The sequence below is a fragment of the Megascapheus bottae genome, chromosome X (assembly GCF_031878675.1).
Source record: "Megascapheus bottae isolate mThoBot1 chromosome X, mThoBot2.hap1, whole genome shotgun sequence".
Classification (NCBI taxonomy): Eukaryota; Metazoa; Chordata; class Mammalia; order Rodentia; family Geomyidae; genus Megascapheus; species Megascapheus bottae.
In genome coordinates this window covers 62,966,790-62,983,010 of record NC_143547.1, presented here as the reverse complement: position 1 = coordinate 62,983,010, position 16,221 = coordinate 62,966,790, and the positions used below count along the sequence as shown (strand labels likewise).

Here is a 16,221-nt window from a genome sequence, read left to right as displayed (position 1 = left end):
AAGCTCAAGGACAGTGCCTAGGCCCTGAGATCAGTCCTCAGGGCTAGCAAAAAAAATCCACTTTTTATTTTCCAGTAGGGAATAGTTTGGCTCTAAATAAATTAACATACAAATATATCTAAGGTGGCATTTCTAATATGATCTCATTCTGCCCTTCCTCCATTCAAAAGACCTAATGTTGGTTCTGCTAAATAATCCTTTCTGAACAGATAAGCAGAGCAAAGAAACTTGATTATCTAAAATAGGAAAAGGAATCAAATATGTGGGAAAGGAGCCAACATTTTCAATACAGCCACTCCTTTACATTGATCATAATATGCTTGGTGTCCTGTTTTCCCCTGAAGGAAAGGCTGGGATGGAAAAAACATTGCCTATAAAAAAAATAGCCTATGTCCTGCAACCTTAAGTTTTATATTGGCAACGGCAAATCTTCCACAGAGCTTTTAAAGGATATAGAATGTAGAGATTATATCTTGCCAAGAAAAGCAAGCAAGCAAGCAAGCAAGCATGCACACACACCCACAAACACACACAGACAGACACACATTCACTTACTATGCAATTACGTCATGCTATTATACATATTCATGGGCTATATAAAACTGGACAAAAATTTGTACTGCAGTTGAAAAGCAAAATAGACTAACCCAATATGAAACATTGGCCATCCTAGCTTTGCAAGTCTTATATGAAATGCAGCAAATTTTCTATCTACTCACTTATCTGACTGTATATACACACAAAGAAAGAATCGCAAATAGAAAATACCTGAAGTCACAAGCAGAATACACAGGTAATAAGGTTGCAAGGCAGAATCCTATGTGAACAATATATCCTTTCGTTTCCCATATGAAGATATATTTTAAAAATATTTTTAAAACACAACAACCCCTTCCACATAAACATTAATATAATCAGTTCCCAAAACTCATGTGTAAACATGTCAGTGATTCTTCTGCCAGTTACACAACCCCCAAATCACAAAACATGATTAATTAATAATATTTCATGATCTACATTCTCCTAGCATTCCTAAACAATGAATTTAATGTGTTAAGATAAAATAAAAATCTATGACAATGTACTGAGAGGGAAAGGGATGACAAAAAAATCACTTTAACAGTGAATATAGAATTAAAAAAACAAAAACCTTTCAAAAATATATAAATATTTTTACCTAAAACAATACAGTATACAAGTCAGCTAACAAAGGTTAAAAATATAGAAAATGAAGCCAGGTACTGTGGCTCACGCCTGTAATTCTAGCTACTCAGGAGGCTGAGATCTGAGAATGGTGGTTCTAAGACATCTGGGCATTAAAGACCTTGAGGCACTTATCTCCAATTAACCACTAGAAAATAGAAGTGGTGCTGTGGCTCCAGGGTAGCCTTGACCTGAAGAGCTTAGGAACAGTGCCCAAGACCAAGAGTTCAAGCCCCAGGACTGACTCCCCCCAAAAGAGAGAGAGAGCGGGGGGAATGAAAACGCAGCTATTCGTTCCATATAATGAACATGAAATTAGGAATAGTGTTTGTGCTATTGGTAAGAGATTTTAAGTGATCACTTGTTACAATCCACCATTAAAATGTCTCTGGCCTTATTGTCATCTAATTAGGAAATCAGTTTTTCTACCTTATCTATAATAGTTAAAAATAATGATATTATTTATAGTCTCATTGAATTTAGTTTGCAACAATATTATAACCATTATAAAAGTAAATGCTTCACAGAAGTAACTATTCTATAATTCCTAAGTTCATGAGAAAAAATAAGCTTGTGTACAAGAAAGTGATGTTATGCCAAGATGAAGCTCCAATAATCAATGTTTTGTCTCCCCCTTCTGGACTATGAAATTATAAAAAGAAAACCAGTAAAATAAGATTTAATCTTTTTTTCCAGGATTTAGTCAAGTAAGTGGCCAGACCCAAGTGTAATATTAACTGAAGTAATCATTAAAATACTGTTCTATTAATACCCTGATAAAATTTCAGTTTAATTATGCAGTAACAACTGCAGAGTACACAAAACACATTTAATGGATAGTACTGTTACTATGTTGTGCTTCTAGTGAAGGAACATAATAAAAATATTTTGAATCTAGCAATAAATTTACACTTGTAACCAGAAGTTACTTTTGACAGTCTGGGGAAAGAAGCCCATTTAACTCTATTTTGAGAAATAGATTCTACAGCAATCATTCAAATAGTGCCAATGATTCTCTGTGGCCTATTCAGAACAAAGAAATATACATTTCTACTCATCTTTCATTATGACAAGCTTGGCCTCTTTATTTTGGGGGGGGCTTGGGGGACGAGAGTGCCCTGGGGATTAAATTTACAAGCCTGCCACTGTCCCTTAACTTTTTCTCTCAAGACAGGCACTCTACCTCTTGAGCCACATCTCTACTTCCAGCTTTTCGGTAGTTAATAGCAAAAAAAAAAACAACTCACATAAATTCTGCCTTAAGATACAAATGGGATTATCCAGCAAACAATAATATCACAGGATATGAAAATGCTTAGTTCAGTTAAACTTGGGCTCATGTAACCTTTATTACCTAAGTGAAAGCATCCAGACCTCAGTTTATAAACAGGTAAAAGTGATTCCAATCGTAACCAGTGTATAGTATCAATGGTTAGAATATATTTACAACAGTAAATACAGTAGTTTGAAACAGAGAAGCACATGATAAAATTAGACTGCTAATGCTATAAAGATCAGAACATGTTCTTGAATATGCTTCTGTATCTTGGTCCTCCTGCTTCTGTCCTCCTGTTTCTGTGATCTTAGTGACTTCTCCTTGATTTACAAAACATACTGAATTCATCATCTAGACTCCAAATGTGGTATTACTCCTGACTTCAATATGAATGTTCAATTACTTTTAGTCATCTAGGCTTGAAATTTCAGTCATTATTGATTCCCATATCTCTTCTGCCTTTTTTAATCATTTGCTGAGGCTGATATATTCTACTTCCATGATATCTCTCTCTCCCTCCCTGCTCTCCCTCTCTCCTATCCATTTAGTTTCTACTAAGCACACTCAAGTTCAAGTTTTTATTACTGAAATGACTGCAACTAACAGCTAGTCTCCCTGCCCTCTTCTGTAACCTCTTCAATTTCCACTGCTCTATTAATCTTCCTCAAATACAAAATACATCTTTGAATTTATCAATCCATGGCTCAATATTTTCCACGGCAAATATGACTATGGAAGTAAAAATCTTGGGCCTTTCATTCAAAAATAACCTCTACCTACCTTCCCAAATGCAGGACCCCTAAGTAAATGTGTTTTAATCACCCTCCAAAGCTCTTGGAGTTCTTAAATAAATGCCATAATACCCTTTGTTCACCTTACTTCATCCACTTCATTCACACTCCATCAGGCCTGTACATTTGGCCTGCAGAGTTCTCCTTTAGATATTTGCATGAATCTCTCCAATTCTTATGTCTTTGTTCAAATATCATTTGCTCAGAGAGCTCACCTTTTTAAAAAAAAAAAAACAGTATACGCCTAATCACTCTGTGCTTGTCTTACTTTTTTTCATATATTTTTTATTGTAATTAATAGAAGGGTTACATGATATTTGCCAGAGAGAAGGTGCATTAATTCACATACATTGATACTCTTCCACCTATCTTGGTCCCCATTTCCCTCCCCCCCACCCCCTGCCACTTACTAGACATCACATTTGATTCGATATGTGCCTTTATTGTTTATTTCTGTCACTAAAATGGTACGTCCATGTGGACTGTATCTGTTTTATCATTCTACCACAGTAACTGGCAATAGAAATTAAGATCCAGTTTTTTAAATTATCTTCTTTAGCTCCAGCTCCCTACAGGAAATACCACACTGGCAATGAAAATGCCCTACTTCCACAAACTCTAATCCCTGTCACTAGGAGAAAGGCCATTCCTCAATTCCCCAGTAGGGGCCCACAGCTAAATCTCCATAGGCAAATATCCTGGGCTTTTGTTCCTATAAGTACTTGCCACAGCTATGGGAAAGGGGGTGAATCCCATTGGCTCCTGTCCTGTTTGGCCCAAATTATAAGTTCTTTTTTGTCTTTTTACATAGATTTTAGCATTTTTTTTCTTAAAATAGACTAGCATGTCATCCTATAGCCAAGTTTTTTAAGGGGCTTTGGTAATAACATCTAGAATTGCCTTAAATGCAATTGATACCTAGTAACTTTTTGTTGAAGAAAACTAGGGAACAGTGCCACAAAGATGTAAATAATCATAGGGAATGAATGAGTGGTAAATTCAAGAAATGCATATTCAGCTCTTTCTGATGCCAAACAGTTTCCCAAAAAGCCCTGGCTGCTGCCCTAGGCACTCAATTATTAATGTTATTAAACTATCTTGTATTTACCATTATAAGGGCTGGTCAATATAGTTTCAATCATGTATAATCCTATCAGTTCTTACTTCCTCCACACAAGGAAGAGTGCTTATTTTTAATTATTGTGTACTTTCAATGAAATTAAATCAGTCATTATAATTGTTTTCTAATGCTGTTTGATGGCATATGTTACAAAGTAATAACGATGCTATATGTTGGTTCAAAGATATACTACATTTGTGTAGAACTAGGAGCTACTGAAAAAGTAATGTAATTTTTTCCTACTGCAAATAATCTTTTAAGCTTTCATAACTACTGAAAGGTATCTTATCTTTTCCCTACAGAGACAGTATCTCTATGAAATCCTCAACTATTTTATTAAATCTTTAAAATATAATCTTATCAATATTGACTTGAGACAACATATACATGGCCACAGTTTTATCTCAAAGACCAGCAATAACCCACATCAAACACACAGCTTCCAATATATAACCAAAGTATTCTCCTTCAAGAATCCAGCTAACTCCACTTACCATTTGTGATCCAGAATAGTTAGCAAAACAAAAAATAAGTAAGAAAAATGTAGCCCTATAGAAGTTCACCATATAGTCTTTAGACTTCATGCCTTTCAAATTAAGCATTTTGTTATATTCATTACATTTTGAAAATACATAATTTGGGGCCGGTTGCTGGTAGCTCAGGCCTGTAATCCTAGCTACGCAGGAGGTTGAAATATGAGGATCCAGTTCAAAGCCACCCTGTGCAGGCAAATCCTTCCGACTCTTATTTCTAATTAACTACTCAGGATAAACAAAACAGAAGTGGGTTGTAGCCAGTGGAGTACTAGCCTTGAGCACCAAGAGGCTCAGGGACAGAGCCCTGACCTGAGTTCATATACATTGTAAACACAATATCGGAAAGGTCACTTGCATACAGGATATATTAAATACAAAAAATACACTTCAAAACACTCCTGAATTTATTTAGTATTGCCAAATTAAGTTTTGCTAAATTTAGTATTACTAAATATCCCCCATTTAAAATGGGGAAATTGAAAACCAGAGAGGCTAGATAAATTATCCAAGGTCACACACATTTACTATGAAGCTGAGACAAAAATCTGAACCCAAGCTCACTGGAACTGAATAGAAAATCCCTACTAAAATGTATGCTTCTTTATGGAATGCATATTATAATCATAAAAGGACAAGGCCATAGGATAATGAAGACTATTATTCAAGGATATCAATTGCTGTAAAATAAAACAGGAATGTCATAGAAGGAGCCCTTGTGGAACAAATAAAGCAATAGAAACTGTAAAGAAACTGACAAAGTGTTATAGGAATTCACATAAATTATTAGGTAGAAATATATAGGAAGACTTGAAGATCAGGATCAGTATGACTCGTGGAAAAGCTGTGAAATATAGGCCAAATGTTTTAAAGAAAAACATTCTATATAAAAAGGGATTTTATAAAGAAAGTCAGAAACCATATTACCTAGGTGAAGGTGGTAGTTATGTTCAGACAGGCAGGTTTCTAGCTTGACTTTACAAGTAAAATTTGTAATATTGCATAATGAAAAGGAAGGATGATAGCAGAGATCAGCAAGTCCTCAAAGCCTCCAGTTCTGCTTCAAAACAACATTGGAGAGACAAAGGGAATACTGAGCTATGTAGACAAATTTTACTCAGATTTCATCTTTCCCTTTTGATTCTGACTGTTATATCATTCTTTTTTTAAACTGTGAACATAACCATAGTATTTAATTTCATTACTCAAGAATTTCACCTATGAGTACCTAAGTGCCCTTTTTTCTTTCTTCCTTCCTTTCCCTTTTTCCTTTCTCCTTTGAAAACTGTCCTCAAGAATTACCAGTGCTCCTACATGGATAGAGAATAAGAATGCAATTGGAAAGTTTTTTTAAAAGGAAGCAAAGATGAAATCACAATGTGAAATCTGGAGTCAAGGTTTTGAGGAAGGAAACTGCTAAGGCTGAACACAAGACCTCTTGCATCATCCATTGAATGGCTAGGGCCAACTCCACCCCACAGGGCGAAAATTCCTTTATCTCATCCTCAAACTTCCTTACTTAATTTGAATTCCACCCCACACTTAGCCTCTAGTTAAATAGAGGTCCTCAAGGACTCACACAAGTATTCTGAGAAATTTCCCAAGTAAACTATACTCTAATTCTTACATAGTAGAGGTAGACCTCCTTAAAGATGTTTTTTGGGGGCCAAGAGTGTCGTCCTAATGGTAGAGTGCATGCATGAAGCGCCGGATTTGATTACTCGGTACCACATAGACAGAAAAATCCAGAAGTGGTGCTGTGACTCAAGTGGTAGAGTGCTGGTGTTGAGTAAAGCCCAAGGACCAGGCCTAGGCCCGGAGTCCAAGCCCCAGGACTGGCAAACACACGCAAACACACACACACACACACACACACACACACACACACACACACAAAATTGTTATCTTCTGGGAATTGCATTTTTAGGTAATTGTGTCATGAAAACATCGTAAGAGTGTATTTATACAAAACTAAATAGAAAAGCCTACAATACACATGGGTTCTTGATATAGTTTACTGCTCTAGGCCAAAATCATGTGATGCATTTTAATGGACTGAATAGTATATGCCATAATAACAAAATGCATTTGTGTTACTTATCTACATGCCAAAATAGAGTAAAAGTACTAGGTGAACCTGGCAAGGGTGGCTTATGCCTGTAATCCTAGCTAATCTGGAGGCAAAGATTTGAGGATTGAAGCTGGAAGGCAGCATAGGTAGGAAAGTCTATGAGACAGTGAAAGTGGAGCTCTGCCTCAAAGTGGTAGAGCATTAGCCTTGAGCAAAGAACCTCATGACAGCTTCCAAGTCTCAAATTTATTCCTGAAATTCACAAATCTCTTTCAATTTGATTTTTAAGCTTTCCAATATATACTCTTTGTTCTAACAAAGTCAACATCATTTTTCAATTCTTTCACTCCTGTCCCTAAACACATGGCCTCATTGTCATTCTAGGCCTTTGTATTTACTATTACTCCCAGAAACGGATAGTGTCTCCATTGTGTGTTCTCCCTTTGGAAATCCAGTCACCATAACAAATTATTTTTGACAGTTCAACCTAAATCCAGAAACTTACATGAAGTTTTTACTACTCACTTTAATACTACTTCTCTCTCATACTTATGAATTACTATCACATTTACATTAAGCATGCACAAAGAAATTAAGTGATTATTCTCCTGGAATTTCTCCTTTCTAGTCATCAATTCATGCAATATAATACTTAGCACAGAATAAACACTAACAAAAATACTTGTAGGTGGGTTTGATAACACACTTGGGATCCCAGCTATATCAGGTAAGAGGATCACAGTTTGAAGCCAGGTTCAAGGGGAAAAAAAAGTTAGACCGCATCTGAAGTAACTTAAAGCTAAAAGTACTAAAAGAATTATTCAAATGGTAGAATGCAAGGGCAATGTTACAAGTTCAATCCCCAGTCTGTCAAATAAAATAAACATGTGCTAATTTTAAAAAGTACCCCATGATAAGGTTTTCCTTGTAGATGTTGGGAGGGGGAAGTGAGGGGACAGGATTCTCAGATGATTGAGTGAGGGGAAGAGGATGGGAAAGGAAGGAAGGAAAATTAAGGGAGGGAGAAAACAAAAATTGTAAGTAAATAAATATTAAATATATTTACTCTTCTAGATAATTCAGTATTCCATGATGTTATTTAAAATATGGTAGCAGGAGGTAGAAACATGTTTTGGGGGTGAGGACAAAAACAAAAGGCACACAAATAAAAGGAGAAAAAGTGAACAAATACAGTCATTATATCTAATGCTCATTATGCAAAACTTGAACTACATAACTTGAGAGTAGGGATGGCAGGGGTAATAATGGGGGAAAATGATGAAAGAGGTGACTGATCAAGATACATTGCACTCTCAACGTAACTTATGGAATCAAAAACGCTGTTCCCTATCAATCAAAACAATTGTTCCCTAATCTGAATCAGAAACATTTAGTCAAGAAGGAACAGTAATTACAAATAGCTTCCAATCACAATGTCTAGACACTTTTGGCTTGTTGTATGTAATAACATTACTGAAATAAAGTATCCTGTATTCAAAAAGACTAAGTGACAATAAAGGAAAGAACCTTAAAAGACAAAGTTAACCATTTCAATGTATACATCTAATAATTGAACCCTAAAAAAATGACTCAAAGTCACAAAGCCAATGAACAGCACCCAACAAAACCAAGCTGCAAAGCCTGCTCACTGAATAATTGAGCAAAAGTTTTCATTGCACTATGCATAGTGATAGCCAAATCAAAGAGAGACAAAAAGAGGAAAAATCCAGTGTTTTAGTAGTTCCATTTCCCATTTGAGAAACTAAGGTTTTTCACACAATTACAACAGAATCATACAGATCAAAGAAGATATAAATTATAACAGAAAATAAGTTACAAGAAAATATGCAAGCAAATTCTAGTTCCAAAACATTTCCAAGAATTACAAAATATACTCTGCAAAGCAAAATAACTAATCTGATGAAAATAGTTCTATGGCTTAGTAAAACATGCACTCCCAACCCCTCAAAAAGCCAAACATATATGCTTAAGCAAAATCCACAAATCCCCAAAGCTCAAATTAGGGCCAAGGTTAGAATCCATCTTTTGTACTTACCGTAACTTTACTTCCAACTATCTGTATGCAGTGAGTGGTCAGCGAACAGTTACAGTAAAAAAAAAAAGAAAAAGGAAAAAAAAGAAACAGCAACAATATTAGTAATCAGAAGCTTTTCAAAGAAGTTAGGTGTTTAGTAGATTAGTAAATAGCTAACCCTAATTATGTACTTTTAAATCTATAAGACCATAGGCTAAATCAAATACATTAATATGAATTTATATATATTACAAAAATGTGTTAAGTCTGTATGTATACGGATTTCCAAATAAAGGAGACAAGGTATTTGAACATGGGGTTCTTTTAGAGGCAATCTAAATATGAAGTAAAGCTAATTGTATTAGGTATCAGTATATAGCATCCTAAAGTCATTATCAACAGATAACTGACTTTTTTTTGCCAGTCCTGGGCTTGAGCTCAGGGCCTGAGCACTGTCCTTGGGCTTTCCTCAAGGCTAGTTGTCTACCCTGAGCCACCACACCACTTCTGGCTTTTTCTATGTATGTGGTACCGAGGAATAGAACCCAAGTCTTTGTGCTTGCTAGGCAGGCACTCTACCACTAGGCCAAACTCCTGACCCAGATAATTGATTTTTTAAGGCAAATATTATTTCCTTTCCTTACCATGGAGGTATATTAAGCTTGAAATAAGGTATTTTAGGAAAATGAATATTACACTAAATGTCATCTATCAACTTCAGCAGTTGAAAACTGGAGTCTTTCATTTTGTTAAAAATGTAAATTCTATAATATTCTTTTATATTATACTCCAAAATTAAAAGATAGACAGCTTATCACTATAGTGTGAGTTCACCCAATATTCCTACTGTAAAATCTGAATTTTCTATATAAGATGAGAACAAAGAAACATTTCTAATCACATCAATAATTATAAACAGAAAATTTCAACTTTAACCTTCATAACATAAAAAGGAGGAGTTTGGGAGGAAAAGTATGTTTAAGACATTAAACAGTATGTTGTGCTTGATGGCTCAATCATGTACAGATAGCCTAAGCCTTTGTAGTCCTATCTACCTACGAGGTAGAGATAAGAAGATCATGCTTTTGATGCTTGCCAGAGTGAAATGTTTGTAAAACGCAATCAACAGCTAGCCCACTGGTACATGCTACTTGTGGTATGCGGGAATTTATAAATAGGAAAATCATAATTCAGGTGAGCATGGGTATAAAGTGAAACCTTTTGTTAAAGAAATATTCAAAAAATGTTGGAGAAATATAGCACAAATGGAAGAAAATTTGCCTATTAAGAATGAAGCCCAGAGTTCAAATCTCACTTTTAAAAAAAGCAAAACAAAATACAAGAAACTTATAGATTTAAGTATAACTGTATACCAAAATTAAAATATGTCAAATCATTACTAGCAGATTCTTGCATGTAAATATCAAGTAATGGCTAATTAAGAGCTAATCTATTATATGAAATCATTAATCTAATAGCAAATATTATCAAGATGTGTTCCAGTGTTCAGCTTGTGCTCATGCCTATGATCAAAGCTACTTAGGATGCTAAAATGTGAGCACTGCAATTCAAAACTTGCCCAGGCAGGAAAATCTATTAACTTTTTTTTTCAATAAACCACCTAAAAAGCAAAAAACTCGAGCTATGGCTCAAATGGTAGAGCACTAGCCTTGAGCAAAAAAGCTAAAGGACAGAGCTTAGGTCCTGAGTTTAAGACATAGGACCCACAAGGCAGGGGTGGGAATCTTCCTTTAAGGCTCAGTGAAGATAAACTGTCACAAGGTGCAATGCTGCCAGTTTTCAAATAAATTATTTCAGAGGAATCTATGAGCCTAAAAAGAGAATTCAAAGTTCATTCAACATACTGAGATGAATAAAAGCCTCTTTGATGCCATTAACAGGCTTCTGAATTGAAAGATATGTTATTGACCTAAATTATTCACTCTCAACAAAATTGACAGAAGTTATATTTGTCCCTTGTTTATGTACCACAGACAACAAATTGAAAGAAAAAAGCCTGTGTTAACAATTAAAGCAGGTCTAGAATCAGTGAAATAACTGAAATATTATCAATTTAATATTCATTTGGAAGGTAAAACGAGTTTCATCAGCTAAAGCACATACAGAAATAGATGAGATTGATTAGCCATGGAAAGCCAAGACAAACTGGTTTGGTAATATCTGGGTTCAATTAGAACATAATATCTAAATCACACCTGGAAAGAACCTAAGGAAGAAAGTGTCTGATCATGGCCAAAACAAAACCATAATAAATGTATAAACAGACACATACAGACACTGCAACTTGTTATACTTGTTATACAAATTCGTCTGGCAAATTTGTCGATGGTTCAAAATTATTTTTCATTTTGAAATTTTCATTTTTTCAATGGTCCTTCACAATGGCTCACAATATCTTCAAAAACACAGTCTGACATATTCGATAATATACACTTCAAAAATTTAAAGAATTTAGCCGGGCGTGGTGGCTCTTGCCTTTAATCTCCTAGCTACTCAGGAGGCTGAGATCTGAGGATCAAAGTTCAAAGCCAGCACAAAAGGACCTGAGACTCTTATCACCAACTAAACTCTAGAAAAGGAGAAGTGGGGCTTGGCTCAAAGTAGGGCAGAAGCCTGGAGATGAAGAGCTCAGGGACAGTGCCCAGGCAGAGTTCAAGCCCTATGACCCACAAAAAAAATAAAGAATCTTGCTGACTGAGGTCATAACAAAGACCTTGGAATTTAGTAAAGGAATGTTAGGATTATGGTGTGAATTATAGGCAAGATCCTCCTATATGTCATCATAATATAATGTTGAAACTTATTCAATTATTTGTATAGTAAAGTGTTTTGTTTCTCATTTTTTAAAAGATATGCAGTTATTTTGAAAATATAACCATCCTCATGGTTAACTGTGTCCAAATAATACATATATACCAACTATGCTAGATCAAGTCCACAATTACAATATCAGAAGGGTGAAACTCATGGGCTATACATGCATGGTAGGTTCTCTTCTATCCAAACATATGAAGTTTATTTAACACTGAGAGTTAAGCTATTCACTGTTCCTTCAACCTTCCCCAACTTTTTGTATTGTAGGAATTTAAAGAGAAAAGCTAAGTAAAAATTTTCACAAGGAATTTGTGATCTATCAAGCATACTACTATCCTATGCTAATTTGACTGAGATAATTATACAATAAAAGATTTGGTTGCTTTTTAAACATCTTCATTTTATTTTAATGTACTCAGCCAGGAACCTAGCAGCATGATGGGCATTTCTCATTGAGCTCACGTTTTGATTGCTTTCATATTCTTTTGTATTTGTTCTTTATTTTAGTTTTTGTTTATAGTTTTTCTCTTCTATGTATTGTTTGGGCAGTCCTGGCGTTTGAACTCAGGGCCTCATAGCAAGTACTTGTACCACGTGAGCCAGGACTCTAGCCTATCAAGGGGAAAATATGCAATATTTGCCTAAATTTAATTACCAATGTCACATTTTTCTACCAAGAACTATAATCAATAACATTATCTGAACTTCAAGATGAAAAAGGTCTATTATAAGGTATTTTCATAACTAAGTAGGTCTTATCATATCTGCTTTGAAGGGGAAATATATTTTAATGAGTGTATCAATACAGTGAAAAAGTAAGAGTAAAAAAATACAAGACATGCAAAGCATTCCTAAAGTCTAATGAAAGATAATGTGATGAGAGCCTTAATTTTGCATAGGTAGCCATGCATTTGGTGAGAATTGGTGCAACTATTACTGTCCTAATGATGGAGAATGATTTTTTGTCATTGAATGGCATCCCTCTCACCTTTAAGAGGAAATTGTGTAAACCACTTCCATAGTTTATATGATAATAAGCAGTGGTAATTAATATATCCCAAACTTGAGAAAACTTCAACACATGCCTGTCAACAGGCTTCCTTTCATCCAAATATTTGTCCCAGAAAAACTTTACATAGAAGATTCTAATCTGGGAATCCTTAGGAAAGGGCAATAGATATACGATCTGCATGCAGGTACAGTGAACAAGCAAGGACCATTATACTCACAGTATTGAATTTGAGGCTAGTGCTTCAAATAGGAAATTCTCATGTCTTATAAAAAACATTCTATTTCAATTTTTTGAATAAAGCAGTTTTCAAATGCACTCATCTGGTGTTTTTAATTTTTTTACCAAAATTCTGAGGATCATTCCTCAGACACTGTGCATGCCAAGCAAATGTTCTGACACTGGCCTGTATTCCAAGCCCGATTTAAATAAATCGCTGCATTTTAATCTTAAAAAATGGAAGCATATCTTAAAAGGGTACATTCCATTCGTCAGTTGAAGGGAAAAGAATAAGAGAAAATGGAAAGAAGCTCTGCAAACAGAATGAGGAATAATCAAAAGATCAAGGAATAAGCACATTGAATAACCTTCATTAGTTCAACTTACATTAAAAAAAAACAAATAAGCCAGAAACACTAACAAAATCCTGTCATTACAACATCATGTGACTTGTCTCCTTCGATCTGTCTTGTGCACTCAGATTTAGTTTTATATAGATTTACCAGCGTATTTGCCTTTAGGTATTTGAAAATAACACTGAATGTACACCCTGCAATTCCTAAAGCATTTTACTGTGAACAATAACTTGAGTGCAAAAATGAGAAAAGATTCATTGGAATTTCAAAGCAAAGTCCTATGCATCATCTAATTCTATTGAAAACGACGCTCATGGCAAATTTCACTTATCACCTGAAACATATTTCTGCCCTTGGATACCAAAAGCAAATTAAAAAACATACTTTTGCTCAGGTCTGCCAGTGCTGCATTGCGTTATGTTTAAATAGTTCAACATTCAGATTTAGCTTGTAAAGACTACAATATAGAATCAATACAATCACACAACACAGTAATTGCTACTGTAATTACTATACTAAAATAATATTCATTAGACAGCTAAAGAATTTCAGAATATATTTTTCAGATGCAAGACTACTATTTCATTTCTGGTCAACTGCTAACCTTTAAAATGTTTTAAACGTGCAAGTATACACACATACATATATACACACACAAAAATCACTGTCAATGCGTGGTTTTTGTCTGTGATCACACATTACACAGGGATTTGATTCACTCTAACTATGAAAACCTTTTTCCTTACACACCTAAAAAATACATTTGCCAATTCAAAAATACATTTTGGTACAAAAACAAATCAATCCTGAAAACAATTACTGAAAGTGCCGTAGGAAATTAACAAACCAAAACCCTATGAAAACAGTACTATTTTCATGTTGATAATAAGCCCTTTCGATGAACCCTACTTTTAGGACTTCGGACTCATACCGGATTTGATTAAAGCTCCTAGTAAGTGTTTCCTTTATCATAACACAGCTGTACACCAATTATGAGAGCTTAAACAGCCTGCATTATAACAATAACCGGGAAATAAACCAATAGTGCATATTTAAAAACATTGTTAAAAAGTCTGTTCAAATATTAGGCACATAGCCTTAATGCAAACTTGATTAATATGTTTCAACCTTCTCCTTCAACTATCAGTTTCATCTAACAATATGTCTCAAATAGCTAACAAATTTTTATCCAGGGGACAAAAACTCTGTTTGAAAGCTAATTGTATTACTACCTCATGAGCCTTCCATCCATACCAGTCCATCTTTAAATTGTTTCCTGAACAGCCTGCATGAGTACACTGACGCAAGAATGTGAAGATCTAAAGTTTGTTAATTTTCAAACAGATAATGCTAAGTCTATTCTTAGTACCAGCAAAATCTCTGTACTTACAGATTTAGCAGTAGCAGAAATATACTGGACAACCATCTCACGCTTGGTGGTAAAATCTTTGTCTCGTAAAGGAGCTTTCTTTTCTTCATTAAGGTTCATGTCCTCCTGTTTGAAATAACATTTATTATGATTCGTCTGCTTAAGAATTCCAAATGATTAATGAACATTAATCATGTTTACATGTTAAACTATACAAAAATGCTATAACAAATACAAGTAGTATTTGGGCTATATTTCCTATTCATTTTCACTCCAGATGACATAATCTTGTTTAAATTTCACCATATGTTCATAGTAGCCTACCATGGAGTAGAAGAAAAAAATACTTTTATGCTTTTCCACAGACTAAATGGACATATGAAAAGGTATTTATTTACCTTGATAGCAAATGCATACATGTACAAATCACTATTCATTAGATGTCCCCATAAGCCCAGAATTACCCAGGAAAACAAATATGATTGGCAAATCAACAGTGTATACACACATATTATAGCACTGAAGAAACAAAAGTTTCTACACTTAAAAGGGGAAAAAAAGACAGAAAAATATAGTTAGCTGTATTGGGATCACAAATTACTCCTTGAATAGAAAAATGTTCAGTTATTAAAGTTCAATGATCTTCCATATGGTTGCTAATCCACCTGTAGGTTTGTGCTATCACTTTCATCACACAATCTATAAACTCACATCAGCCTTATTAACATAAGATGCTTTGATAAAATACAAAACCAAGATGCAAGAGGGAAATGACTGAGATTAAAAATCACCATGTAAAATGGGTAAAAATGTTTACAAATCTACCTTTCAAAAGGATGCATACCCATACAATTATTTAACAACACAAAAGAGCCAAGTTATGAATAGATTCCACCCACTGTGGCACTGAAAATTAAAAGCTTCATGCTGGTGTGGCTTGCTTTCTAGGCATGCACTTCATCTTGGGCCACTCTGTCAGCTCTGCTGCATACTGGCTACTTTGAGGTGGAGTCTAGCGAACTATTTTGTCTGGGTTGACTTTGAATTGTGGTCCTCTAGATCTCAGCCTCACGAGTAGCTAAGTTTACAGAGGTAAGCCACTAATGCCCAGCTTAAAAATACTATTTTTCCCTCTAAGAAGATGCAAGAATCAGCAATGAGCACTTAAAAGGATGCTCACTATTATTTATTAGATAAAAACAACAGCAACTATGCTACCACATTATTACAAGAGTAGCAGCAATTAGAGTAAAGCAGATATACTTTCAATGGTATAAAAATGTCTAAACCCTTACACATTGCTAATGGGAATGTGGAATGATGCAGCCATGTGGAAAACTCTTGCAATTCCTCAAACGAGCTAATCATGAAGTTTAACATACTATTTCATTCAGCTTACATATC

General features: G+C 34.8%; 1 protein-coding gene across 6 annotated transcripts in view; it reads right to left on the bottom strand.

The window, feature by feature from the left end:
- The window catches only part of Diaph2 (diaphanous related formin 2), an 809,447-nt gene that overhangs the window by 725,825 nt on the left and 67,401 nt on the right, over window positions 1-16,221 (bottom strand). For 5 of the 6 annotated variants that reach the window (XM_090326172.1, XM_090326173.1, XM_090326169.1 and 2 more), the window contains 2 exons: window positions 14,839-14,943; window positions 9,051-9,071 (listed from right to left, as the gene is read on the bottom strand). In XM_090326172.1, the coding sequence (XP_090182298.1) occupies window positions 9,051-9,071; window positions 14,839-14,943 (126 nt within the window). The remainder of the gene's footprint in view (window positions 1-9,050; window positions 9,072-14,838; window positions 14,944-16,221) is intronic. The other variant, XM_090326170.1, reaches the window with a different exon arrangement.